The following is a 20,274-nucleotide window of genomic DNA, read 5'->3' as shown; positions in this document are numbered from 1 at the left end:
AAGCTCCTTCTTAACATTTGTTTTCGATTCTCAGTTAAAGTTTTTGAGAATTATTTCTTACTCTTTCTTCAGATTAGCCACCTACAATTAGCTGGGAATAAAATATTGAGGAAACATAGAAACACATCCGAGAATAAAATTCACCTTGTGCGTGTAGAGGGAGACAAAAAAAGAATGAAGCTTGAGTATGGGGAATTATCAGAAAACAATTTACAATCCTATAAGGCAGGAAAATACCCAAGATAGGAAAAAAAAAAAAAAATCTCCTTGTTTGCTTTTTAAACTGCATAACTTTCTCTGAGAATATTAAACAAACTTATTGATATGGTTTAAACAATTTGCATTTTCATAAAATAAAATTTTTATGAAAGAAAGGAGAGTAACATAATCACACAAAAAATTAAGTAGGTGTGTTAGCTCTAGAAAAAAAAAATCGCAGGTTAATAGCTTGAACGGTCTTAGTCTCAAGATTTATTCACTTATATATAATTATGTCTTGACAAGGTCAAAAAGAGAACAGGTAAAGCTGGAGTTCTTACCTAGCCTCACAATGACTTCAAGGGCAAGAGGCACAGTAACGTGTACAAAATGGCTGGTGATGAGGTTGGGAGTGATCTGATAGGCGCATGGATGGACTGCCCACATACGTCATTTTGCTGGTAGCATATGGCCTTGACATGGCCCAGATTGTAACTAAGGAGTTACGAGTTTTAATGCATCTTTGCTACTGAAGCTGCAAATTATCACATTTAATAGTATTATTGGTTCACAGATTCACTCTGTAATGTACTGTTGCCTTTTTTTTTTCCTTTTAAATTCAGTACACTAAATATGTTCAGGTTGCTCTATATGGCATATAGCGTGACACTTCAGATAAATACTGAAAGGTTTTCTGATGGAAATGAGGCTAATGATATGGTCAGACAACACATAAAAGTAAGCATATTTTTGTCACTCTCTATTTCTCATCTCCCCATTCTGACTCTGCGAGTATTCATGACTCTCAAAACTTACTCACTGTATCCATCCTTCCACCTTTCCTTCCTTCTTTCCATCCATCCATCCCTCCCTCCACCACACATTCATTCAGTAAGTTATTCATTGAGCACCTTCCTGCTGCCTGGCATTATAATACGTGTTTGGAACTTACCCTCTAGTGGGAAAAGACAGAAAATATAGAAGTTAGCGAAATTAATTAATAATTAGAGTTGTGATAAGTGTTAGGAAGAAAAAAACCAAAGTACTAAAATACTGATTAAGTGGGGAGATCTACCTGGGATCCTGACCCCCCCCCCCCAAAAAAAAAGGTATTCCATTCAGATGATTCAAATAAAGAAATATGAATGAAGAAATAACTTACAGAGGTATGGGAAGGGTTGAAAGCAGCAACAAGGGATACTGAGGCACCCAGAGGCTTGTAACAGCAGAAAGTTGAAATCAAGAGGCAAGGAGAAGAAATGACCTTGCTAGAGTCCAGTGAGAGCTGGAGCTATGGAGGATGTGTCACCTGGCAGGATCTCCGGTGACAGAGGGAGGCACGCACAGCCAGGGCCATGATCCAAAGTGAAGAGGAAGGGGAGAAGAAATCACCCATCCTCGTTCTCCTCCCACTTTCCAATCTTCTACTTGTGCTGCCTATTGGCAGAACTTGATCAGAAGCTATCTGGCAAGGGGGGCCTCCATGACACAGTTCACAGACACAGCCCATAGGGTGTGGCCTCAGTATTGACAATGGATGGGGGTGGTGGTGAGGGAAAATGGGAGAATGGAGAATAACCAGGAAAGGGGACCTACTTAGCTAGGACAGTCAGGAAAAGCCTTCCAGTGGACATGACATTTGAAGTGACACCCAGAGAGGAGAAGACCCCAGCCACACAAAGAGCTGGAAGAGAAATCCAGCAGAAGGAAGAGCAAGCACGTGCCTTTGGCATTCCCCCTTCTCTGCACCCCACACTCAGTACAGATCCCTCACCAGGCATATGGTTATCAGAGACCCAGACCATCCAAATGAACACCTTCCTATTCTATTTTATCAACATAATAAAAAAGCTTGTTCATAAAAAAACATACTCAAAAGCAGAACACTTCTCTAAGAAAGGTCCAGCACTTCTGTAAATTCTAACGTACAAAGAAGAATCAAGGGAGACATATGTAAAGGCAGGAAAGGGCAGGCAACTGGAGCAAGCATAACTCCCTTCCATTTATACAACTTCTCTTTGAAAAGCCCAAGCCTTCCACATATTGAATAGTCTCATATTGTACAATTTACTGAAAGGGTGAGACTGTGCCCATCCTACTCTTAAATGAAGAAACACAGTAAGGATTCAATTCCAGTGTAATAATAGTTAATGTATACCTACAATTTAAACTCCTACTAATTTTCTTTTAGTTTTATATTTACCTTCAAGTCACCAGCTAAAATGTATATAAACTATATGCCTCAAGCCTATTAATCAAAAATATGTACTGACAGATGATTTTATTTTTTCTGATGCTAAGAAACCATTTTTTTAAATATAAAGTAAAATTTCCAATACTAACAAGATCATCATGTGAATTCAGTGATTTGACTTTTAAAGGTCAGTTTACTAGTTCAAATTCCCAGTGAGGTAGGGAAGTCATTGAAAGGTAAGGCTGCCCTTAAAAGGTACAGAGGGTTTCCTGCTGGTAATTGAGGTTGGGCATCATAAATTCCTTCCTGTTAATCCTTCATACTCAGGGATGCATTCACCAATGGAAAAACAGTTCCTTTCAAGGATAAATTCCAGGTATAATAATGAGGAACTGCCTGCATGTTAATGAGATTCACCATCTCTCATATCCAAAGGTGTTTTTTTTTTTTTTCTTAAAGATCTTAAGGAACTTCCATCATCCAACTACATTAAATCTAAATTTCCCTAGTGCCTATTTAATTTATTTTCTTTTGTTTTGTCCCTGATGAATATGGAAACAGATGGTAATTCTTCTTCTTTTTTAAATTTATGACGCTTGCCAAGTCAATGAAAATTGCTGATAAAAATAAGTTCAAAGTGTATTATTACCTGTAGGAGAGGCCGCTGCACTCCCAGCACCTTCATGGTGTCTGCGTTAGCCAGAATCTTCAAAGGGTCAGATGTTTTAGTGACTCCTTCAATCTCCTTGTTGATCTCAGCCAAGACTTGATTGAGAAAGATGTTTTTGATGTACACGGTGAGAAACTCTCGAAGAGGACACTGTTTGGCTGGGCCAAGACCCAGGGCATGCTCAATCTCCTGAATAAATCTGGAAGACAAACAGTAAGAAGGTTATTAAATTTATGAGGAAAGTGTTATATAAATATGTCAAGATGACATGATAATATCTAGCGTTGGCTATTTCTGTGAAGAGGGCAGGTCATCATAATACTCATCTCTGTATAATTTTTAATCTTTTAAAAACATAAATTATTCCACTAATTGAATAGAAATAGGATGAAACAGAGAACATGACTTCTAAAAATGGGGGGAAAAGGAGAAGACAAAAACTATTTTTAATTCAAGAAGGAGATAAGAATACAAGAAACAATGGGAAAACATGAAAAACAAAAACCACAAATTGTCGTGCAAATTAAAAAGCACATTCCCGAAGAGTACATATTTCCCACTGAAACCTTTACATCAGGGGTCCCCCTACCCCCGCACCGGGCCATGAACCAGTACTGGTCTGTGGCCTGTCAGGAACCAGACCACACAGCGGGAGGTGAGCGGCCAGCTGGGTGAGCATTACCACCTGAGCTCCGCCTGCTGTCAGTTCAGCAATCACATTAGATTGTCACAGAAGCATGAACCCTACTGTGAGCTATGCATGTGAGGGATCTAGGTTGCATGGTCCTTATGAGAGTCTAATGTCTGACCTGTGGTGGAACAGTTTCATTCTGAAACCATCTCTCCCGCAACCCCTGTCCATGGAAACATTGTCTTCCACGAAGCTGGTACTTGTGCAAAAAAAAGCTTGCGGACTGCTGCTTTACATGTACATATATAAATGTCGAAAAGAGAGAAACAGAGAGAGAATGAAGGATACTCTAAAATTCATGATGATATGTGAGTTCAGAGGTTAAGAAAGGAAATGGGATGGGAGCTGGAGGACAAAGGAGAACTTCAACCTTACTTGCGATGATCTATTTCCTTTATTAAAAACACTTAAAGAATACACAACAGAATGGTAATGACTGTCAAGTCTCAGAGATGAGTATATAGATATTTATTAAAATTCTAATTTTAATAACAAAATAAATTTATTATTATAATTCTTTTTAATTTTCTATTCAGGCAGCCCCTACTTATATGAACAAATTGAAGTTACTACTATTTTTTAGTTAAATAACATCAGTCCTTCAATTACATAGTTTCAATATCTCAATACCACAGCATAGTCACCACAGTACATTAAATTTAAGTAACTAAAGTATAAACTTTGTTGCTAGCTCCTCTGAAATCCCGATGTAAATAACTGATGTGTGTTCATCATGATTAGTGACCAATCACACCCCTTCGTCCAATGTCTATTGGCAACTGGTCACTGTGCATTTGTTATTCACTTCATGTACAGGCAGCAAAGCATGCAGCCATGGTGCCTCCCTGTCTCCCACTGATAAACCCATCTGGCATTTTATAAAAATGGATAATTGAAAGAGGGAGGGAATTGGCCAACAAAGATAAAAGTACCACAAAGTGGTAACACTGGAAGTGAAATTTGAATTGAATGTAAACGGAGTTACGGGAGAAAGAGCTGCCCCTGGGAATGTTGACACTGCTGCCATTGGAAAGGCATAGCCAGACTGAAGGCGAGAACGAACCAGGAAGGTGGTTGTGACCAAAGGGATGCAGAGGATGAAGAGATATGAGATGCCAGAGGAAGTGATGTTGGCAACAAATTTCACACTTAAAAACCTCTTGGAGATATTTCACAACACAGAAAAAATAAAGGATAAAATGCTGGCAACTGAGCCAAACTTAGAAGTATGACAGTTTACGGAGGCCCAGAAAAGACACTTGCTGTATATTGTAAAGTATATAAGGCAGCGGCAAGCACTGCTATACTAATCTTGATAAGATTTTCACAAAAAATAAAACACTTTAATTCTCAATGTTTCTAATGTTACAGGGTACTAAATACATATTGGTTTTCTTATTTTTCATTTCTGTATATATTTATAAATGCCAGGAATAGAGTTTTTAATTTTTTTTTTTTTTTTTTTGAGACAGAGTCTTACTCCATCACCGAGGATGGTACGATCTTGGCTCACCTCCATCTCCTGGGTTCAAGAGATTCTCCTGCCTCAGCCTCTCTAGTAGCTGGGATTACAGGTGTGTGCCACCATGCCCGGCTAACTTTTTTCTATTTTTAGTAGAGATGGAGTTTCATCATGTTGGCCGGGCTGGTCTTGAACTGTTGGCCTCATGTGATCTCCCTGCTTTGGCCTCCCAAAGGTTTTTTAATGTTTTGACAAAAAATCGTAAAGTCATGAAACAATTGTGACTATCCTCATTGATTAAGATTACTTTGCGTGGTTTCAGCTTGCATGGTCATTTTTACAGTTCCACAATGCTATGGAAAGCAAGAGCTGTATTGTACTTCAATTTCTTCTCAAAAAGGGGGAGAAGAAAAATAAATGAAAACATAAAATGAATAACCAATTGGGAAGATATATTTGCAGTTTGAATCACAGGTGATGGCTGGAACTCAACAAGAAAAAAAACCAAATAACTTAGTAAAAAAATGATCAAAACACATGAAAAGACTGTTTATAGTCAATACAATGACTAATACATTAAACATTAAAAAAACTATTCATTCATAAGAAAAACGCAAAGTAAACTATACTGAGATACCAATTTTTACACCAATGTAATTGGCCAAGTTCCAAAAGTTTGAAAACACACTCTGTTGCCGTAAGTGCGAAGAAAGAGGCATTCTCATATATTATTGATATGAGTGAAAAATGGTACAACCCTTGTGGAAAGCAGGTTGGCACTATTATTCAGAAATCCAGATGCATTTCTCTATGGCTCAGAAATCTCATTCCTGGGAAATTCTTCTGAGAGCTCTATCTAAATATGGATGTGATGATCTACATACAGAATATACAGATCATTATAGCATTGTTTTTAGGCAAAAGACTGGGAACAACCTAAAAGTTCATCAATTAGGGAATAATTAAATAAACTGTGGTATATTTACATTTTGGAATACTGTACAGTTCCCTCTACCCCCAAATGTGGAAACTTTTGATGTACTAATGCGAAAAGACCTCCAGGATATATTGTTACAAGGAAAAAAAACAAGCTCAGATCAATCTACAGTTAGCAGTATTTACTACACTAACCCCTATATAACAATTATATATCCTCATTTGTTTATTTTAGCATAAAGACACCCTGGGAAGTCTCAAAAAAACGACTACCTATAGGAGGCAGGGGTGGGGGTCAGGTCTGGAAGAGGAGTGGAAATTAGACTTCTGAATTTTAACTTTTAATAATCATTTGATTGTTAAAAACTGTTAATGTATTAGCTACTCAAATAACATTAAATCAGAGAATTTAAAAATTGGCTATACGTATCAAAGACTGTATTTCATAAAGTGCTGTCTAATTAGGACACATTTAAAGTGTGGTGTATAAACAGTTCCTTAAGTTTAGCTGTTTAACCTAATAAAGAATTTTCTTTACTTACGAAATCAATAATACACTGCAGTTAATCTTACATATTACCAGTTAAACACTCTATTAATCCCTGGGGTGTATGTGTGGTGGCGGATGAAGATGGTGTATATATAGGATTGTCACAATGAAAAAAGTAGCTTTCCTTCAAAGAAAGATGAAATTAAGAAAGCACAAGAAAGAGCACTGAGGCTTCTTAACTGATGTTATCACTGTGAAAGAAAAATAAAATATGACCAAAACCAAAATATAATGGATCTTAAGGAGAGGGTGAGTGAAAGAAGGCAGGGAAAAATGAAGAAATAAAAGTATATGATTAAGCATGGCCACAATTTGAAGATCTCCAAATACCACATCCTGCTACGATGACCCCTTCTGATCTCATCTAACCCTCAAAAAGATGCCCTGCTCAGGTGCATCCTAGTCTACTTGGTTGCCTTCCAAAAGAAAACCACTGTTATTAATTTCCTAATGAGTAAATACACCAAAACTCTTTCTATTATTTTTTTAATATTATGAGAATTAATCATCAAAATCTCTATTTTCTTCAAAGGGACTTTGGAAAAGAATTTTCTGAGTGTAAGTACTTCTGACATTTTCAAAATATTTAACATTTATTAGAACAAAATTTTTACTAGTCAATCTGCTGCTGAACAGACGGGCAGAAGACTCTAAATTAGCCTCATTTTCTTTCTTTCTAGTCTCATATTTGCCTTTGGTGTCCCTAAAATATGAACTGCGCTGAGCAGCACAGACAGAGGGGCCGCCATCGCTTCTGGCTGAGTGATTTCTTTCCAATTCACATCATTTATTCCCTAAAGCATACACATCCATCTCACATGACACATACAGGTTGATGTTGTCAGCGCTAACTGGAGGGGACTCATTCAACATGTTTCCAAATCTGCTTTCAGAGCTGCAGGGGACCTCCCTGTGCAGAAGCACAAAACACGTGGGTGAGAATGAAAGAGAAAAATTAAGGCTCTTTCACCAGTCCCTTCTTTACCTTAGTGAAAAATGGGTAGAATGGGGGCTAAGGGATGTGGGAGGGGAGGAGATGTTGATCAAAGGATACAAAATTTCCAGGAGGAGTAAATTCAAGAGATCAACAGATCTAATCTACAACATGGTGACTATAGTTAGTAACAATGTGTGGATACCAGAAATCACTAAGAGAGCAGAGTTTATGTGTTCTCACCACAAAAAATAAACATGTGACGTAATACATGTTACTTAGCTCAATGTGGCCATCCCACAACGTATACATATTTCAAAATATGTATATCATAAATGCATATAATTTCTATTTTTCAATTAAAAATAAATAAAAATAAAAAAAAGTAGTTACATTAAATGGGCAATCTACCCTTCATGGGCAGGAAGGACACAGAAAAAGGAGCCTTCCTAGCCATCCAGGAGATGAACCTCACTCACTGTCACTCTGCAGAGGGGAGTGACTTAGAGGAGAGTGGTCAAGAGAGGAACACTTACAGTAGGGCTTCCAGAGTTTGGACCTGGAACGCATAGTCTTGAGCAGGTTACTTAGCCTCTCTTAGCTTTACTTGTGTCTTCTGTAAAATGGCTATAATAACACTACCTACCTCACAGGATTGTTCTGATGGTTTAATGAGGAAATAAAAATTAAGCACTCAAAACAGAGAATGGCACACAATAACCGCTTAGTAAATGGTGTGGCAGTGGTTTTTAGAATTACTATCTTACATAAACCCTGATGAGGCTGGAGATTAGAGGAAAGTGAAATATTGTATGCTTTTTTTTTTTTTTACACTTTGCTCCCTTATTTTCCCATCTAATCATCCCTAGTTGTCAATTCAGACCATTAGGTTAATACTTGGAATATTTCACTAATAAATGGATTTAGGAATGAGCAAGAAACCCCATGTGGCCAGGGGCAAAGCGTAAATTGCTAACTGCTGAATCCTTCGTGCCTAGTAGTGCTACTCTATGGCTGGCACACAGTAGACTTGTAGGAAATGCTTATTGAATCAAATATTGGATAAAATAATTAAAAGGTCCTTTGATCATAACCCATAGTTCCTGAAACTAGGACATAATCTATCTGGCATGTAATGCTCTTCTCCTAAGAATTTGGACTACAGATTTCAATACAAAATTTTTAAAAAATCATCCCATATCTCCACCATTCCAATGTAAACCAGTAATTCTTATTGACAGAAGATTCTCTCATTCTTATGCACATCCCACACTGTTTTATATTTTGTGCAATATGGCTGTTCACACTACTTTGTATTCTGCTCTTTCACAGAGTATTACAGACTCATTCTATCAAGCTAATGAACACAGTATTATTAACCGAACCTCTACTAGGGAACATCTTCATTTTGCTTCTGTTGAATTATTTCCACAAAATTAAAATACTGCAAGTAGCTCTTCAACATTTTTGGTGAGTCTTTATTTTATTTTCCCTGATTTGCCACAGTGTACTGGATGAGTCCTTTCATCTAGCAAGTGTTTAAAAATGATCTGTTGAATGGGAGACAGGAGGGAGAGTCAAGGGTATAGAAGAAAATAATCAGAAAGCCCAATTTTCCCAACAATGCTCCTCATTAGCTCTATGGAAGTATGAAAACATTGAATTTTTAACAGTGAAAAGAATCTCATTAGAAAAGAAAATACTTCACTTCAAAGTTAAGTTAGAACACAGATGGAGCCCTGTCAAAAGAGTATTATTTAATCTCATGAAGTGCTTTTACACCAGGGATTTCCTATCTCTGTAAATGATGAGCAGGCAAACACAACGTATAGGTATATCTGTGTATATGGAAAAAGAGACTATGAGAGTCAAAGAAAAGGGTATACATAATGCTGTATGGAGAGCATCTCATCACAGGATTTTGAGGACCCTTATTCAGATCAGCCTTTTAAACTTAAGGCTGTAAAATAGGAGAAACCAAAAAACAAATAATGCTAGTATGCAACTGACTCTTGTTGCTTTTGAATGTTTAAAGCACGGATCTGGTAGGGCGTGGTGGCTCACACCTGTAATCCCAGCACTTTGGGAGGTTGAGGTGGGCGGATCACGAGGTCAGGAGATTGAGACCATCCTGGCTAACAAGGTGAAACCCTGTCTCCACTAAAAATACAAAAAATTAGTGGCCTGGCGTGGTGGCAGGTGCCTGTAGTCCCAGCTACTCAGGAAACAGACAGGAGAATCGCTTGAACCTGGGAGGCGGAGGTTGCAGTGAGCCAAGATCGTGCCACTGCACTCCAGCCTGAGCGACAGAGCAAGACTCCCTCTAAAAAATAAAATAAGATGATAAGATAAAAGCATGGATCTTATTGTCTAAATTCTAATATTTATAAATATTTAATTGAAGCTTTCCTTTTCAGATTCTCAACTAAGGGCCCTCTAAATGTATGCACATAAGCAATACCTGTGTTGTTGAATTTACTTTCTTTTTCTTTTTTTTTTTTTTTTTTGAGACAGAGTCTCGCTCTGTTGCCCAGGCTGGAGTGCAGTGGCCGGTTCTCAGCTCACTGCAAGCTCCGCCTCCCGGGTTTACGCCATTCTCCTGCCTCAGCCTCCGAGTAGCTGGGACTACAGGCGCCCACCACCTCGCCCGGCTAGTTTTTTGTATTTTTTAGTAGAGACGGGGTTTCACCGTATTAGCCAGGATGGTCTCGATCTCCTGACCTCGTGATCCGCCCGTCTCGGTCTCCCAAAGTGCTGGGATTACAGGCTTGAGCCACCGCACCCGGCCGAATTTACATTCTTACGGCAAGTTATGTGTCCTTTGGAATGCACACATGAGCACACACTACCAACATTTTACCCAATATTTTCAAATTTTTAATCTTCATTTCATTGCTATCGAGGGAAATTATAAACTAATTAAAATTTCACTCAAGCATCCCTCACTTAGCCCAGCCTTATCACAAATTCTGTTTCACTGTACAGCTCCATTTCTTCCATTTCATCTCAGCCAAGAATTGTGGCTGCTACCAGCTGGAAATATCCTTGAACAGAGAGGTCCTACAGAGTATTGTAGAAGCTGCAATATGAGCAGTGATATGTTATTTATTTGAATAAAAATGATTGCTTATTCAATAAGTATTCCTTATATTCATACCCTAAAAAGCTTTTAAATTCAACGGCCAACATCACTAATAATGGGACAAAATGGACATCATGTACCTCCTGACATGATATAAAGAAGAACACAGTATTGTTCTCTGTTATTCTGGCTAAAAAATGCGTAACTTGAATCTAATCACAACAGCACATCATCTTTCATAAAACCAAAATATGAAAAATTTCAGAATATTCAAATTCAGGATTCTGGTTTTACAGCACAAGTAATTCATGCATGACTCTGTCATAAACAGTGAATCACTGTTTATTGCTAATTATGTTTTGTAATATATACATTTACATATACTCTGTATCATACAACATAAACTTTTCATTTGGCTATTTCCTGACTTTGCTGTGTATCATTACATACAATTTGGTAGTTTAGGATGAATAACATACACATTAATATAGATATCTGGGAGGCCTGGGAAGTTTTCTACTGATTCCATGTATCACAACCAATAGAAATGTGTGATTTATCCTTTACGACTTCTGCATTTTGCAGGATCTCTCAACATATCATTTCCTCTTATATGTTTTCTAATCTGGTCTTCACTCTGCAGAGATGTACTATCCTTACTGAGAAGCTCTGAATCTCTCCTACTAATAATTTTAAAGACTAAAAAAAGAATCTGAATTCTCTTATCTCCATTTTAGTACAAGATTTCTATGTGAAAAGTTGCATGACACTTACAGGTCTGCAGAAGCTTTGCATGATCAAAAGTAAGTCCACACGGTCCCATCCTCATTGTGCCAATCCTCTACTGTCACATTTAATATTGTTGTATGACACAGGTTGTGTATAAAAGCATACATTAAAATTTTAATTAGCAATAAGCAGTGATATACTGTTCGTGACACCATCAGGAATGAATTATGTGTCCTACAAAAGCCACAGTTCTGCATCAGAATTATGAACCTTTGATTTCGAAGTTTGGTTTTATGTAAAGAATGCAAACAACAGTAATAACAAGCCTGTAGCATGAATGATACATGAGTTACAAAGAGAAAATAAAATGCACATTTCCCCCTGAATCCAGCGAACTGAAATAATCTTTGGACCCAGAATGAGAATGAAACACTAACTGTCAAATGCAGAACTTTTCAGGAGAGATATGGGCCCATGTACAAAGATGGCAAACAGCACTAATAACACAGTTCTGCATTCTGATAACACTTTCTGCACACCACTCTAAGCGAAATCATGGACTTTTATGAGAACACAGTATAATCGAAATCTCTACCATGCTAGATTTATATGGAAAGAAAAAAAAATCAACCTACAACTCATAATAAAATCTACCCCCAGACATGGGCCCATCCTTGTACGAAGAACTGTGACCAGTTAGCTATGCTCAGATGATAAATAGGCCTTGGGAATCAAAGCCAAGCGAGGCCACGCCAAAGGCTGGAAACAACTCCGCCTGCAGAAAGAAGGCGCCCCCAGCAAACAGGGCTCCTTTAAGATATATTTCTTACTTTCTCAACTGCTCTCAGGTATGACATTTAAGACACAGAATAAACTGGAAACAACTCGGGCAAAGGAAAGAAGCCTCAGAGGAATTGATTTGAGATATATTCAACTCACTAGTATTATCTGAGTCGAAAAAGATCATTTAGAAATGATTTACAAGGGACTCATTCAGAAACAGCAGCAACAGGCATATTTAAGACCATAAATCAGTGGAACATGAAAACCAAAGAAAAATCCATAAAGGTTAATGCACTTTGGAGCACATTTGCCTCTTAATTCATGGGAGTAAGCCATTGGCACATCAGGAAGAGGTTCTCTCCCAACAAGCTGTAATTGTTCATGCTGAGTGTAACTACTATCTGTGCCTTTTGTATATAAAGATTTTCTGTGTAAAAGTGCAAAATAAGCTCATCACTGCAGAGCCCAATCATGTCCTCAGCCCATACCCATAGGAGACAATTTGCTGAACTAATCAAATAAAAAGGGATTTGGGTGTTCTTATTTGTAGTGTGTGAAATTCATGTCTGGGAGTAGAAGAGAAAAGGGGTAAAGATCGTTAAATAAAGGGAGAAAGAATATCATCTACAAAATTTGGATTCTGCAGGTTTATAAACAAATTTAACTTAAAAAAATCTTACCATGAGTATATTGCAAGTGTTTTGTGACTGCAGTTAAGTGTTCCCTCTAGACTGAAAAGCACTTTAGGTAAAATGAAGTAAGCCTCTCTAAAAATGACAGCTGTTAAATTTTTTTAAGCATATAATTTGGAAATTGAAGTGACTTAAACTCTAACTCTTAATATCAAACAATCTTTTTAAACCAAAAATTGCATAAATAAATAAGGGATGCTGACACAAAACTCAGAGAACGAAATAATAATCCTGCTTTTCCGATAGGTCTGGAATTTTGTTTTTATCCTTTCAGTTTATCTCACAGTAAAATAACCTCTTCTTTATGTTTTTTTCAGAAGGTAAAGCTTTCAGAAAATTTTCCAAGAAAAACTGTAATTTATTACAAAATGTCTATCATACACCTGGAAACTTACGTGTCACATATTAAATATACTCTGTTTTAGGCGCCCCATATCAGTTTGGCCTTCAGACTCTGTAATGCAGGACACAGAAGAATCTGGGAAAGCTTCTACCTGTTGCTATGCCAGTAGCAGCTGTATTAATAATTGCTTACACCCATGGAGTGCTTACCATGTCCTGATCAAAGAGCTTTATATGGATTCTTTTTTATGTGATTTTCACAGACACTCTATATGAGGACTGTGCTTTTACTATCTCCATTTTACATGTGATAAAACTGAGCAGCTGAAAAAATGGCAGTAACATTAACAGCTGACAGTTCTTATTGTTCTTATTACAGTCATCTTTCAGTATCCCTGGGGGACTGGTTACAAGACCATCTGGGTGTGTGCACACTCCAGTCCGGCAGTTGGCCCTGCAGAACCTGCGTATATGAAAAGTCGGCCCTCCATATCTTCTGATTTCAAAAGCTGTGAATGCTGTATTTTCGATCTGCATTTGGTTGTGGATGCACAGCCCTCCGATATGAGGGCCAACTATATTTATTTAAGAAAATCAGCATAGAAGTGGACCTGCGCAGTTCAAATCAGTGTTGTCTCAGGGCCAACTGGATAGGCCAGCACTGTTTTAAGTAATCACCATGCTTTGCTTCACATATTCCTTACAACACTATGAAGTTAGGTACTTTTATAATTGCCATTTGGAAGAAGACATGAAGGCACAGAAAGGTGAAGTTACTTTCCCAAGGTCATATAGCTAGCAAGGGATGGGGCCAAAATTTGACCTTGGACAGTTTGTCTCCAGAGACCATGCCAGACTTCATCACTCTATCCAACATACTTCTCTAACATCGCTGCCTCTCAAAGGTTCACCCGTAGGGTTAGAACTCCAGAGGTGGGCAGGTAAGGGGATGACAATCAATAGACTTAAGTCCATGTTGAAAACCCTAAAGTGCGTGTTGAGGTACTGGGACCTTGTGTGGATGGAGAGGACCATAATATTATTAAACATAAGCATTTGAATATATCAAAGACCAAATTATTTCTCTTAAAATACAACAAATATTATCTCTAGCCCTGACTTCTTGCTCCTGACCTGTGTTTCCAATCACTTGATAGATACTTTCAAGTGATGTCCTCCTGATAACTCAAACTATGTCCAACATGGAGCTCTTCGCTGCTGCACTCCCATTATCATTTCCATTCTCTCCTCCTGTGTTCTCTATTTCTGTGTCATCATCATTCCAGTTACCTAAGCTCAAACCTAAAAATCATCTTTCACTTCTTCTTCAGCCTTGCTACTCATGCAAGAAGCTTCTAGATGTATAGACATTCTCTTTATATTAAATCTTAAGTTCATACATTTATCTACTTGTTTACCCCTTCACTTATTTATTACTCCTTATGCTGAAAGGTAGGCACTATGTTAGTGTTCTAGGTCTAAGGTACCCACAGTGAAAGAATTATGCCCCAGGAGCTATCACCCACTTAGCATATGATATGAGTAGTGTTCAAGTCGTTTAATGCTGGCACTCAGGCCAACATTCCTGTGCCTCCATTTGTAACACTCACATACTAATTCAGGTTCTTACAAAATGAGATGATGCAGGTGAACAGACAGAATTTAAAATAAGGCAAAACTTTTCCCAGGCCTCCCTAAAATAATCTCCTAACTGGTTTTTCCTTCTTCCATCCCTTCTTCCTTCAACTTATGTAATATATGACTATTTGGTTAATCTCACTAAAGCAAAGAATCTAGAACTCGTCGCAGTTTCATAAAACATGCCTTGCTCTCTCTTGCCTCCAGCATGGTCTCTGTACATGCTGGTTCATTTATCTAGAACAGTGTCACCATATATCTGTCCTGACTGTCACTTGTCTGGTAGCCACCAGCTTAGATGTCACTTCCTCCAGAGGCCCTTCTCCCTTAAGTGTATGTTGAACGCCCTTTGACTATGTCACCACACCACCCTAAGTCCACAGAATTCTGCTCCTATGGAGGTATCTGTCTTCCCTACTAGTTTTTAAACATCTTGAAAAGAGGGAACATGGCTTTTTCATTGTAGACAATGTCTGGCATCCAGTAGGAACTCAAGAAGTAAGTCTAACATTATTTCTACTTCTACTCATTAGCAAACTTTGAGTCCCATGTACTCTCTGTATTTTTTTAAGTTCATGCCTTTTCTTATAATGATCCTGTGGTCTACTTCTAGTGTTCCCTTGCATTTTCTAAATTGTAGCAAATCAGCTAAAGAGGAGTTTCGAAAATTTATCATTTTCACAACAGCCTTTCTTCAAGGACCACTTCAAAACTAAGTCACTCACAAAGTTTTCCCTGATGCCTTTAAAACTGCTTCATGTATTTGAACTATTTTACTTCATAGCATTAGTCTTTCTTTCTACCTGTTTTTCTCTTTTAGAATTAAGTTCCTTCTGAGCAGCAACTGTGTTTTGTACATCTTTGAGTCATACCTGAAACACTTAACACTATATCAAGTGCAGTGGACATAATTAATGTTTTAATAAATAATACTGTTATTTTTACAGCTTGTTTAGGCTTGTCTTTAAAGGCAAGTCCTTCTTGAAGGGGATACAATATATAGATTATTTTAAAGCTATGTTTTAGGAAAGAAATATGGCTGGCTAAGCAAGATAAAGAATAGAGATAGATAGTGAAAGAAAAAAAGAAAGTTGTGAAGTTAAATGATGCATGTACTATGTTAAACACATCAATATGAGGCATTTTTAAGGCAAACTATCAGCAAATTAAAACCTAGTCCTTTTCTCAAACGTGAAATTTAGTGAAGCTGGCCTAAGCTGAACATTACTCAGGTATCAATAACAGAAGTCAAAGTCTGGAAGTATTTCATATGTCGAAAACATGACTGACTTGTATACCTACTAGGATAAAATTATAGTATATACTGTCTGGAAGAAACAAACTGGCTCCATGGTTCTTCCACTCTTTTTCAACAGGATGGATTGCATTACATTTAATAAATGAATGCTTTGGAAAACTTAAGTCTGAATGATCTCTAATGAGCCTACTTGGCAACCACCCTTATTGCTGAACTTAGTTTACTATTATTTATTTATTTTTTATTTCTTATTATTTCTTATCGCACCCTTATGTTTACTATCACTTGATTAACTGGCAAAGTGTTCTGAATGCACAGGGCCCTGAGAAAAAAGTAGTCACTAATGATATGAGTCACAGACAGGCAATAAGTCTTGTCCCTTAAACTTTTCTGTTTTTGTTTTCCTGTATTCACACAACTTGATCATTAATTCAGGTAAGCCAGGATCATCTTCTCATATCACTGTTGGTTTCTTTCTCTGTTCCCACATCTACACTTTGCCTGAAAAATATCTACAATTATCTTGCAACAGTATTCACAAAGTTATTTTTCTACGGTGGTTCAAAGTTTTTCTCAAATTTACCTCCTCCAGAGCCCTTTCCTACTTAGAAGAGATTATTGCCTTTTAGAGTCTCACTTTGGGCCATCTATTGAAACATCACACTATCAGGATTTCAACATAACAAAATGGGTTGGAGTAACATCAAATTTACATCAAAAGTGAACTAACAGTAAACCAAGCTAAATATTTTAAGCCATCTCAGCCAGCATTCCATTCTTAGAGTTCTTTGTTCCTTCAAGAGGCATCAGTGTTAAATTCTTCTTTATAGTTAATTTCATAAATAGGTCCACTTATTACATAGGAATTAAATACTTTAGTATTTCCACCTTTCTATTTTATTTATGTTTTCATATCCCCTGTAAGGCTAAATCAGAGTTAAAAACTCTGCTTACAAATCTGAGATGTAGAAAAGTATAGATTATTACATCTCTATACAGGATAATAAAGAAAAGGTATCTTCCTGTCTAACTGATTACTTGCAAGTGAATATCTATCAATTGTATATAGGCATTAAAACGATAGAATATGCATCATTTTCTAAGAAAAACTAGACTCTGTAGAAGTATTTTGATTACAATATTATCAGTTCCTGCAGAACTGATATTCTTTTGGATTATGTTGATGACAAATTCCTAAAACTCACAGAAGATAAAACAGCTGTCCAAGCAAGAGTCAATGTCTGCAATCAGATGACTCTGCCCAGTGTGTTATACTCAGCAGAATATGTAAGAGACAGAAAAAGCCTGTAGAAATAGTTTGTACATTTAAAAAAATAAAACAACAAAACTCCAGTATAAGCCCTGGTTTCATCTGAGAAATGTTTCCTGTTTTCAAAGTAATGGAAAAATACAAGAAATATATGCTTTATCATAACACAAACATAAAATACATCTTAATGGAAAAAAATTATTTCAGAAAACTACTTTGGCTCAGATAAAACTTGTGAAAAAATTTCTAGCCATCATATTGGCAGCGAGTTCTAACACAGTTGATTTTAAATATGATAGTATTCATAAAATTGTCCATTGTTATAAGGCTAACAATAAAAAATTATGGCAACAGGCATGATAGCCACAAGCACAAAAGTTAGTTTTGCATTTACCATTTATGTATTCAGTTCATTACTTCAATGCATTCACACTTATTCATGTCTTTAGAAGTGTTTTTTTGTTGTTGTCATTTCGACATGCACATCTTGTTTTGGAAGCAATATAATAAGCCCTTCTTGGACAGGAGGTATTCACTGTATTTTCTCTCTCTCTCTCTTTTTTTTATTGAGATGGAGTTTTGCTCTTGTCACCCCGGCTGGAGTGCAGTGGCCTGATCTTGGCTCACTGCAACCTCCGCCTCCCGGGTCCAAGCAATTCTCCTGCCTCAGCCTCCCGAGTAGCTGGGATTACAAGTGCCAGCCACCACATCCAGCTAATTTTTTGTGTTTTTAGTAGAAATGGGCTTTCATCATGTTGGGCAGGCTGGTCTCAAACTCCTGACCTCAGGTGATCTGTCTGTCTCAGCCTCCCAAAGTGCTGTAATTACAGGTGTGAGCCACTGCGCCTGGCCTATTTGCTCTTTTTAAAACATATGGAGAAGCATCCATTTTACTGTTTGGTTTTGACAAATTCTCAGCAATAGTTATTCATGTAAGATCCCAGCAACAACCTGAAACATGACAGTAAGCCTACCAAATATCTAAGTATTAATTCAACTAACATTTACTGACCATATGCAAGCTGTGCCCTAGAAGCTAGGAATGCCAAGTCATGTAAGTCAAGTGGATGCATGATTATTGCTCATATCTACAGTGCATGCTAGCGCTTACAAAAGACTTTCACTTACTTGACCCTCATTCTGCTTTGGGGGCTGTTTTGACAGTGATAATTATTTTCATTTTACATATGAAGAAATTACAGTTCAGACAAGATAAGTAATTTACTGAAGGTCACACTGCTATCAAGCTTTCAGACTGTATCTTTAAGCCAGATCTGGTTCCCAATTAGTTCACCATTCTGTCTTCTATACCACATCCTAAACATGGTAAAGTCCATAATGCCTATAAATCCAGAGGAATGTAAAATACATGGCCCACAGGTTCAAAGATTCTAGAAAATTTCCCAAGGAGCAGAAATACGGAAAGGCTCATTTTTCATAACTAAGTTTTAGATATTTTGGTAGTTTTAGAACTTTCTGAGGCACTACTATATCCTGAACAGTTTTAAAACACTAGCAAAGTCTGATGTGTATAACCTTGTTGGAAAAGTGGGTGGGCAAAGTGCGTATATAAAAAGGAGCAACATGACAGGAACTTGTACTATTGGTGTGTTAATTTATATAGGAAAGGATCCCAAAATGGGTAGGACATGATCAATGCTATACACAGGTTCTGGCAACTGTGAAAGATCTGAGATTTTTCTAAGACTTAACCACAACAGTAGGCTGAGCACAAAATCTGCATCTTTTGCCTCTGAGTTCTCCAATGACAGAAGTCAAAGAGTAATTAGACTATGTGGGTTTCTCTGTAACCTGGTTGGCCATTTCCCCTAACAGCACAATTACCCTGCTAATGAGATTAAATTTGGTTTAACTAGAGGATTATTTCACTGCAGAACCCCCCGCCGACTCAGGTTCCCACAGGATCCATCCCTGTGTTGATGCACCCATCTAACATTCATCTGCCTTAATGAAGGCCAGACATGAGAATCAGGCCTGCACAGTAGCGAAAAACACAAGGGCTTTTGTTTATATTGAAGAAGAGCCTCATTTAGTCAATCTGAATCTTCCTAATACCCAGTGAAATATTTATTAATGAGTATCAGCACAGCAAGCCAGAAAGTCTTATTTGCATTCATTTAAACCATAAATAATTGAAGGTAGAGTTCATTCCTTCTGTCATGGTTTCAGGAAAATCCTCAATAGCATGCTGAATAAAAAGAGACCATTAGTGAGAGAAAATGAATTAAAAGTTGAGGGTGGTAGATGTTTTGCCTACCCTTACACTACATGGATCATTTCCTGATAATATATAATTCATTATCTTGCTATAGGCATCTCAGTGGAGGTGACAGAATGAGATACTAACAATTTTTTTCTTATTTCTTTAGGTCATTAAAGAGGACATATCTGTGCTATTCATAAGGTCGAATCAAAGATGGTTCTGAGCAGACATGGGTATCCCTTTATTCACTTACTTACTCATCAAAAGAAGGACTTGATCAACTTCAACCGCAAGCTTGGGCCACTGTATTCCCCAAGATAATTTATGTAAGTTAAAACACTGGAATGGAACAGAAGCATGACATTATCCTTAAAAAAATTGTATTTCATGCTCAGATTTGAAAATTTATGTATGCTTGACACTTTGCAATATCGTTATTAGAGAAGAGAAGATGCCTGCCTACCCACACTGAAGTTATGACTAGACGTCAACACTGTCCATTACTTAGGTCATCTAAACTTTGAAAGCAATGACCAGGGGATCTTTGTGAAATGTTTCCCTAAATGAATTATTTTTGACTATTGTTCCTAAGATTGCTTCAACTTTTGAAACAAAAGAAAG

The 20,274-nt window shown here is 37.3% G+C and overlaps 1 protein-coding gene across 1 annotated transcript in view; it reads right to left on the bottom strand.

Annotated features, from left to right (window-relative positions):
- EXOC4 (exocyst complex component 4) overlaps positions 1-20,274 on the bottom strand; it is an 826,169-nt gene that overhangs the window by 246,638 nt on the left and 559,257 nt on the right. The window contains exon 11 of the mRNA XM_011941218.1: positions 3,042-3,261. Coding sequence (XP_011796608.1) covers positions 3,042-3,261 — 220 coding nt within the window. The remainder of the gene's footprint in view (positions 1-3,041; positions 3,262-20,274) is intronic.

This window comes from Colobus angolensis, unplaced genomic scaffold, assembly GCF_000951035.1.
Source record: "Colobus angolensis palliatus isolate OR3802 unplaced genomic scaffold, Cang.pa_1.0 Scaffold2, whole genome shotgun sequence".
Taxonomy (NCBI): domain Eukaryota; kingdom Metazoa; phylum Chordata; class Mammalia; order Primates; family Cercopithecidae; genus Colobus; species Colobus angolensis.
The sequence above is the reverse complement of the archived record's forward strand: the minus strand, read 5'-3'. Positions and strand labels throughout refer to the sequence as shown.